General features: G+C 51.2%; 2 protein-coding genes across 2 annotated transcripts in view; one reads left to right on the forward strand and one right to left on the reverse strand.

The window, feature by feature from the left end:
- The first annotated feature begins 317 nt into the window (after window positions 1-317).
- Wfdc2 (WAP four-disulfide core domain 2) lies at window positions 318-6,216 on the forward strand. Its single transcript, XM_021156271.2, has 5 exons — window positions 318-481; window positions 972-1,118; window positions 1,715-1,870; window positions 3,454-3,600; window positions 6,042-6,216. The coding sequence occupies exons 1-4, from the start codon at window positions 403-405 to the stop codon at window positions 3,597-3,599; spliced, it is 528 nt and encodes a 175-aa protein (XP_021011930.1). The 5' UTR covers window positions 318-402; the 3' UTR covers window position 3,600; window positions 6,042-6,216.
- A 1,337-nt stretch (window positions 6,217-7,553) lies between these two features.
- The window catches only part of Spint3 (serine peptidase inhibitor, Kunitz type 3), a 3,522-nt gene continuing 2,229 nt past the window's right edge, over window positions 7,554-8,846 (reverse strand). Inside the window, exon 2 of the mRNA XM_021182002.1 lies at window positions 7,554-7,744. Within this exon, the coding sequence (XP_021037661.1) occupies window positions 7,554-7,744 (191 nt within the window). The remainder of the gene's footprint in view (window positions 7,745-8,846) is intronic.

Raw genomic sequence — 8,846 nt, forward strand, 5'->3', positions numbered from 1 at the left:
TTGGCTCCATCACTGCAGTCTGGCCGTTTCCTCCTTAATCTTGGACTCTAGTCATTCCGGGGAGGACAACAGACTCTAAAAACTGAGCCCAGGGACTCTGGGTCTGGGCTTTCAGCTCTCGCTGCCCTGCCTTGCCCTCAGGCCTTAGAAAGGTAGGAAGAGAGGGAGGGGTGGACAAGTGTCCGGCTGCAGCCGGCTTGGAAGCTGTCTCGGTTCCTGGTTCCCACCAGAGCCAAGAGTGACACCTGATCCAGGGGGATTGTGAAATGGCGTGAGGTGGCAGGGCGCCCGCGCTGCCCGCTGTGCTTCCTACCCGCCTCCTGCACCCCTCACTCGGCCCCGCCCCCTCCCCGCGCGAGTGCTTAAAACCCCTCCATCCTGGCTGCAGGTCACACCTGCACCATGCCTGCCTGTCGCCTCTGCCTGCTGGCCGCTGGCCTCCTACTAGGGCTGCTACTGTTCACCCCCCTCTCAGCCACAGGTGAGTGCAGCCCAGAGTGCCGGAGTCTCAGAACTCCGGGGTTCTGGGACTAAGGTGGGAGGCCAGTGAAAATTTAATTTTTGCAACTCTGGGGCCTATAGCTAGTTATCCTTGAAGCTTAGGGTCCGGGGAATGTACTGGGAAGGGGGGAGGGGGAATCAATGAAGGCTTAAAGTTGGAGGGGCCGGGGCTTTCTCTGCGCTGAAAGCAGAGACCTGATGAAGAGGAGCGGGGAAACTCACGGGATGGCCGAAGCTTCCAAGCAGAGGCTCAAGTCCCAGAGGACTGGGGACTTTGAAGCCAAGCACTGGGGAGCTCTCTAGTGTCAGACCCCCTGGCTCGGGGGTGAGGCTCTCTGGGATGATATTATGGGGGCCCCTGGGCCAAAGGATCCAAAATCCTTGGGGATCTCGGAGCAGGGAGAGGTTATGCGGGTGGGATTGGGCTCGGGTTTCCCTGACAAGTCTGCTCCCCACCCACCCATCCCAAGGCACCGATGAAGCAGAGAAACCCGGCGTGTGCCCCCAGCTCGAACCAATTACGGACTGTGTGTTGGAGTGCACTTTGGACAAGGACTGTGCGGACAACCGCAAGTGCTGCCAGGCGGGCTGCAGCTCTGTCTGCTCCAAGCCTAATGGTATAGCCCCGGGGTGACCTGGCGGGGACAGGGCGGGGTTGTGAGAGGCGGGAGCACAAGGGTTTGGGTTTGGCGAAGGGCATCCCAGATCCAGGGACCCCGAGAAGCGGTGGAAACCCGATCCACACGTGCCTCCCTTGTCTGGCTTGGGGTAAATGCGAGGGACAAAGGCGTCACAGAGGCGCGGCCCAGGGGGAGGAGGTCCCCCCATTCCTGGCTGGACTCGATTCTCTGGTGCACGAAGGGCTTCCGGGCACGCACAGCGAGACTTTGTTCCGAGACCTGAGAGCAGTGGCTTCCTAGGCTGGAGTTGGAGGGCAAACCCTGGGTGGCGTCAGTGCCGGGACCCGAGCCTTAGGGACCTGTTGCCTCTTGGGGTTCTTCCCGCAGGCCCTCAACGGTCTGGCCTAGCAAGACTTAAGATTTGTACCTGAGGGAGGGAGAAATCTTTTGCCACATCCTAAGGTTGTGGAAGTGAGCCGCCAAAATAAATGTTCTCGCACAAAGTTACACCGCCATCCTGTGGCTGGCAGAGGTTCCGTTTCTTTCTTTGACACTGGGTTTTCCTCTTGTATCTTTATTTCCACAACTTTTAGGACCGAGCGAAGGAGAGCTCTCGGGGACAGATACTAAACTCTCAGAGACTGACACTACTACTCAATCAGCAGGCCTTGACCACACTACTTCACCATTGGGAGGTCAAGTCTCCACGAAGCCACCGGCTGTGACCAGGGAAAGCTTAGGTGTCCAAGGTATGGAATCTAAGCATCTTATTTCCAAGAGGGAAAAGCTGAGGCTAGGAGGTGGGGTGGGGGAACAGAAACCAAAGTTTGTAATTTCTGGTCTTTTGGGGGGCTACAGCCCCTGCCCCTCTTTTGCCTTTACTATTTTCCCCAAAGATGCTAGGAATGACTGGAAGCAATTTATACTTAGGAGTCCTAAGGTGCTATGAACAGGAAGGTGGAAGGGGGAAGTGAGACTTGCCCACGGAGGGCAGATTTTGGCTGTGGATGTGCTATGGATGGACCTGGACAAGGAGGGACCAGGAAAGATGGAGTTGAGCCAACTGGCACATCCAGCTGTCAGGTGGATAAAGATATTGTTTCCTTGTGTCAGATGGACAGGCCAGATGGTCTCCTGAGCCCTGGAGGAGCCTGGAGGCTTGAATCATAGCCATTTCCTAAGTGTGTGAGCCTGAATAATTTGCTCTTCGAAACTCTGCCTGCTCATCTGCAAAGTGGGCACGTTAGTACCCATCTGTAGGTGTGGGGGCTAAATGTAATGATGCTCAAGATGCAAAGGTTCTCAAAAGAGTGGGCATTCTGCACAAGATAGCTTGCTTCCTTCCGTACTACACCCTCTCCTGGTTATTCTCATTCTGTCTCAGGGTAGCCACCAAGAGCACCTGTACTAGCAAGGCCAGGATGCTGTCCACCTCTCCTTTACCTGCCTACACACTTCACTGTCTGCATCTTTCCTTTCGCTGGGCCTGCCTCCCACCTGGTACTTCTGTTGAATGGAACATGGTGTGGGGTTGGTGTGTGTGGTGTGTGGTGGTGGTTTTTGTATTTGCATGGGTGACCATGTACGTATGGAGGGCCGTGGCTCAGAGTGAGTGTACCTGGCAGTGGACTTATAGGAGTCATTGTGGGGAATGGGTGTCACCTCTCTCATGGGCACTGCACTTTATAGCTTATAAAGTAGCACAGAGCCTGGTGGCAAATGCATACACCCTGGAGCCAGATCTCCTGTGGTTCAAATCCTGCCTCAGTCCTCCATGGCCTTAGGCAAAACACTTAACCCTCTACTGCTTCCGTTTCCAGCCACAATAGAAGGAAGTATTAGCAGAACCATTAGCTGTTTTAAGATTCTTGGGCGAACTGGATGGACTTGGGCCTCAACGGTGTCTGGCTCACCACAGGAGCTGGTTAGGTGGGGGCGCTTATGATTACTCATACCAAGGAGTTTGATCTTTCTGGGTGGGCTGTGTGTGTGTGTGGGGGGCAATTGCTTTTGTGACAACCCCACAGTGTGCTGACAGAGATTCCATGCGACATCTAAAGACTGCTGCTCTGGGAGATTTGTACTCTAAGCCACCAAGATAGAAAATGGCTGAGGTGGGACTCAAACTGAGGTTCTGTGATTTCAAAGTTATCTTGGAGCAGGAATAGAGGTTTGTAGATAATCTCCCCAGAACCCCTGAGAGCAGCTCAGGGTCCCATGATGAACTCAGATAGGCAGCTCTGCTGTTGGTGAACCAGGGTGGTGCTCAGCCGGGCTTTGCTGGTTGTCTCCCTGGATCCCTCAGTTTCCCCTTACTCCCTTGTCTACCTAGAAAAGCAGGGGAGCTGCCCCAGTGTGGACTTACCCAAGCTCGGCCTCTGTGAGGACCAGTGCCAGGTGGACAGCCAGTGTTCTGGCAACATGAAATGCTGCCGCAATGGATGTGGGAAGATGGCCTGCACCACACCCAAATTCTGAGGTAGGTGGGAACAGGAGAGAAGGTTCAGAAACACCTAGGTGTGGGGGTCCTTACAGTAAGTTGAAAAGGAAGAGGCTGAAAAACACGGTGATAACAGACCTGTCCACTCACTTCATTAATTTAACTACTATTTATCTACACTATGTGGATAATGTGCAAGCTAACGAAGCAGACAAGAGAGGCTGGCTGCTAGGTTTTCTTGTCTAGTGGTGAGGAGAGAAAGAAGCAAGCTGTTTCTGTAGCATGTCACAGGAAGGTGCATGCTGTGGGACAGGAGAACAGGAGTGAAGTGTACCCAGGGCAGGGGGACAAAAGGGGCATCACTGTAACTTGTACGTGGGACAGTGGGTGAAGCCTCACCAAGAAGGTGTGAAGCAAGAGAAGGAACGTGAGCACACTCAGGCCGAGGAGGCAGCGATCGAGATGAAGTCAAGAGCATCGCTGGGGCATTTAAGGAAGAACAGGAAGGCTGGATAGATGCGTGAAAGGAAATCAAAGGTATCTGGGGCCTGGGACCGTTCATCTTAGAGCCTTAGAGGTCATTGTCTCGAGGCACACCCAGAGAGGTGAGTCCTTAGAAAGACACTGGTCCCAATGTTTCCAAAGGACTCTCCTAGAGTATGCTACCATGTAGCTAGACTGTAGAGGACAGGAGAAGATTCCCAGACTCACCCGAGAATGGACAGATGAGAGGATCCTGCCCAGGATGGAGGCAGGGAAGAGGGGTGGCCCGTTCACCATTTCATGATGAGCAGTGGGGGTTTGCTGATAAGTATCAGAACTCCCTTTTTGTTTAACAGGACTTGAATAAGTTACGATTTGGTAGTGGGTAGCTGTGTCCTAGGGGAGGGGACAATGGCTGGTGGAGTTGAGATGGTATCCCTTTGCAAAGTGAGTGAGAGACAGAAGGGCTGATCTGCATTTCCTCCAAAGGCCCACCTGTGTGGACAAATGTGGTCAAGGTTGCTAATGTTGGTTGCATTTATTAGTTGTGTCTGCTAATGGGCTAAGCATTTAATCTGAGATAGCTAGGACTAAATTCAGTACCTTTAGTGTCTCAGGCACTAAAAGGAGAAATTTGTGAGTCACCCTTCACTTTGTACGTGATTAAACTAAATACTAAAATACTGTTAAGTTGGGCTAGAGAGGTGATGTGGGTGTTTAAAAACACTTACTGCTCTTGCAGAGGACACAGGTTTGGTTCCCAGTACCCACCCGGTGGCTGACAACCATCTCTAACTCCCGTTGAGGGGCTCAGATGCCCTCTGCTGGTTTCCAAGGGTACTGCATACACATGAGGTACCCACAGATACACACAGGAAAAACACACATTCACTGAGAATAACCACAGAATAGGAATTATGCCACACGGTAAGTGTTAAAAAGGGAGAAACTGAGACAGATACTTGGTTGTCCCATTAGGTGATCATGCAGTGTGACTGTCTGAGTTCCTAGGACAGAAAGGTGACCACTCCTCTCCATCCCCCCCCCCCCCCCCCAGCTTGCAGTGCAGTGATTGGTGACACGCTCTGTATCACTCATCAGTGCCCACTACTGTGGGAAACAGATCAGGAAATGTCACCCAGGCTTGATCGAGGGAGGATGGAGTAGAAGCAGCCAGAGAAAGCCTCCCCGGCGGGGGGGGGGGGGGGGGGGGGGGGGGGGGGGGGGGGCGAGGTGATTGTGAGCTGGGATCAAAGTTTGAGGCAATGATTGTTGGTTTGGTGAGATTCAGGGCGGGGATGCTGTTTGAGGCTGAGGGGGCAGGTTGAGCAAGAACTTGGACAAGACTTTGGTTGCAAACACAGAGTGCTGGACTCCCTTAGTGCACACAGAGATAACTGAAACCCAAAGAGGGGGAGTGTGCCCAAGGCCTCATGCCTGTTATTTCATACCTGATATGCTTTTCAATGGGTAGGAGAGAGCTATAGTTTTCCTGAACTCTGCTATGAGGCTAATGGTCTCTTATCTCCATGAATGCCAAACTGCACAGTGGGCATTGCAAATAGGATGACCACAATTCAGACTTCAGCTCTGACCCTTACCTAGCCTCTTTATCTCCTTGCCCACAGTTATGTGCTTTCAGTATGGGGATAAAGAGCATCTATTTGGTCAATTTAACTCAGCTCGATCTAAGGAATGAAGGCATGGTGGGCCTTTTTGGTGATAGAAGGAAGATTCTTAGGGAAATAAATATTTATGGGTCTCCAGAGAGGCCACAACGGTCATTTAGGACCATTGTATATCCAAGTGGGTCCTGGAACAGGTTTGATTTGAAGCATAAGGGGCAAGCCTGGAACTTGCTGGGAGATGCAGACAGAGGCTGCAAGAAGGTAGTGCTTTGCTGTGTGTGCAAGTGTGACAGGCTAGGTGGGAGCTGGCTGACCCTTGGGTCTAGTATGACATGTTATTGATGACAGTGCCATGGTCTCTCCCTCCAGCTTCAGCCACCAGCAGCCTGAGGAATGGAGAGAGGTTGTTTCTGCCGGACTGTGCATCTGGAGTCGTCCTGTGGCCTCTTTTCTCTCTGGTCTTTGCATTTCTTCCTGGCCCGACAAAAGCATCTCCTTTTTCTAACCAATAAAGTGATCACTTTCAGCAATGGAGAAGCTATAACACCTGCTCGCCTCACCTCACTTTCTTCTGTTTCTCTTGACTTGGGTTAGATGGGTGGGACAGTACGGGACAACTGGGCCATCAAGGTACAAAATCCAGGAAGGGATTGGTTCTGAAGTTGTGAACCATAATTCAGGTGTGCCTCTGCGGTGTTAGGATTTCCCCAGTGGGTCCTTACACCAGGCCTGTGAGGCTGGTTATTCTCCAAGGGTCATGGAGACAACGCAGCCTCAGAGAGGTGTGGGAATGCTTCTGAAATCACTCAGACCCACTGCTCCGTGTGTTGCACGTCTATGTGCCAGCCATAGTGCTGAGAGACACACTCAGAGCCCTCAGGGCAATTCATAGCAACCCAGGGGGCTGGCGAGAGCGCTTGCTGTCAGCTAAGTGCCCGCTGTACAAGCAAGAGGACCTGAGTCCAATCTCCAGCACACGTGTATAAAACAACTATGTGCAACAGAATACCTGGGGGTGGAGCTGGAGACAGGCTAACTCCCAGATCTTCTTGGCCAGCCAGGCTAGCCAAACGACAAATACTGGGTTCAGGAAGAGACCACTTGCAGGAAATGGTTCCCTTCTTTCCGTTACGTGAGTGTTCAGGGGTCATGGTCAGGTGGTCAGACTTGGTGGCAAGCACCCTTACCTACGGCCCCACCCTGTGGTTTAAAAAGAAGTCCCTGCCTATCTTTGTACCTGTGCATCCTTGAAATAACAGTAGTCCAGCTCCATGCCACCCTCCTCTTCCTTCAGAGGGTAATAATTGCTGCTTAAGGAAAACCAGATGACCCTGGGATCAAGGCTCTTCAGCTCTCTTCCGTGTGACAAAAAGACATGGCTTGACTTTAGTAATAGGTAAGACCTCCCTATTTTAAACATTAAGAACGGTCTTAAAATCTTCAGTTTTTTCCCGTGCCTTCTCCCCCTTTCTTCCTGTTTCTGCTTAGCGTGGGCCTGGCACCAACATCCGTTACACCCAGGGTCATTTTTTGAGTCCGGTTTAGGTCCTTTGACTTCCAGCTCGCCCCCTCACGTTGAAGCATTTTTCTTCGGGTGGGTAAAATGAGTAACTCATACTAAGAAGTGAGTGGTGCTTCTAAATTTTCCCAATGTACTTCAATATGTGTACTCCGTAAGGAAGGATTTTTAAACATGATGGCAACATCTGTACAATTTCGGAGATAGACAGAATCTTAGGGAAATGTATTTAGGGAAATGCACTTTATTATTATTATTATTATTATTATTATTATTATTATTATTATTATTATTCACAAACAAAACCCTTCAGGGGTCCCCAGGGAGCTTGACTCCATAGAGGGCTGGCTTGGCTTGACAAGTCAGGTGTTGGTGCAGACTGCCTGGCACTGACTTCTGCTCGGGAAGTTGTTCTCGTTGCCTTTGCAGCCTCCATAGCGGAACCACTCACACTTGCCAGCTTTGGAGTTATAGTACCATCTCACAAACACAGCTCGGCATCCGCCCGTGTCCTTAGGAAGGATGCACATAGGCGGTAAGGACTTCCTGGGCACTGGAAGTAGAAGAGTGGTTAAGGAGACCAAACCCATCCCCGACCCGTCCCCTCGGCTGCTCTCTCCTTTTCTGGAGGTTTCCATAGCCACAAGGTTCAAGGTTGAGGTCACCCACGACAGCCACCCCTTCCCATCCAGCCTTATCCAGCTCTACAGAAGCCAAGGTCTGTGCTTCTGGAAGTGGCGAGACTCCCTTACCTAAATTCCCAACTCAGACAGATTCACATCTAGCTTTGCCACCCACTACTGCATGAGACTGGAGACATCTCTTCACTTCTGGATGTCTCCAGTTTGCTGTCTCTGACACAAGGAACAGAGTACTGTGTCTGTCTCCTTTGCCCCCTCAGATTTGATTTTCCATAGTCAGACCCCATAGGTTTCTGCCTCCCATCCCACAGTCTGTTCCAGAACAGATAGACTTGTTCAATGCTTGAACAAAGGACCTATCCCTTCAGTTTTCTTCACTGTCAAATGGAGTCTAATGTTCACACTTTGGGGCTAATTGAGAGTTTAAAGGTAACTAATAAAGGTGGAGTGTGCTGGAATACACTTTTAATCCCAGCATTCAGGAGAGGCAGAGGCAGGAGGATTTCTGTGGGTTGGAGACCAGCCTAGTCTATGTAGAGAGCGCCGGGCCAGGCAGAACTATACAGTGAGAGCCCTCTCAACAAAACACCACCACCACTGCAACACACAGGGAACAAAACCAAACAAAAACAACTGATAGAAAGCACCAGGAAATCCAACAGCTCAGAAGTCAGTGGATAACAGTGAACTCTTTCATTCTCAGGCAATGAGACCCAGCAACACAGACCTGCTCACTAACCTGCAGCCCTAGCCCCCAGCACAGGCCAGCCTCTGCCCACAGCAAGCACTCAACAAAGACGTAGTCGCTATGTGTTTTATCTTCATAATTATTATTTTTGTCTGTGTATGCGTGTGTGTGTGTGTGTGTGTGTGTGTGTGTACTAGAGAAGGTCAAAAGTGAAAGCTTAGGAGTCTTTATTCAGACCAGTCTGCTTGCTTCCTTCCTTCCGTCATTCCTTCTGTCCTTCCTTCCTTCCTTCCTTCCTTCCTTCCTTCCTTCCTTCCTTCCTTCCT

This window comes from Mus caroli, chromosome 2 (assembly GCF_900094665.2).
Source record: "Mus caroli chromosome 2, CAROLI_EIJ_v1.1, whole genome shotgun sequence".
In the NCBI taxonomy this organism is placed as follows: domain Eukaryota; kingdom Metazoa; phylum Chordata; class Mammalia; order Rodentia; family Muridae; genus Mus; species Mus caroli.

Excerpts from the sequence above, each read along its gene's own strand:
- Wfdc2 (XM_021156271.2), top strand. The coding sequence starts at position 403 with ATGCCTGCCTGTCGCCTCTGCCTGCTGGCCGCTGGCCTCCTACTAGGG. Across the intron at positions 482-971 it reads CACCCCCCTCTCAGCCACAG|GCACCGATGAAGCAGAGAAA; the intron begins GTGAGTGCAGCC and ends ACCCATCCCAAG. Across the intron at positions 1,871-3,453 it reads GGAAAGCTTAGGTGTCCAAG|AAAAGCAGGGGAGCTGCCCC; the intron begins GTATGGAATCTA and ends TTGTCTACCTAG.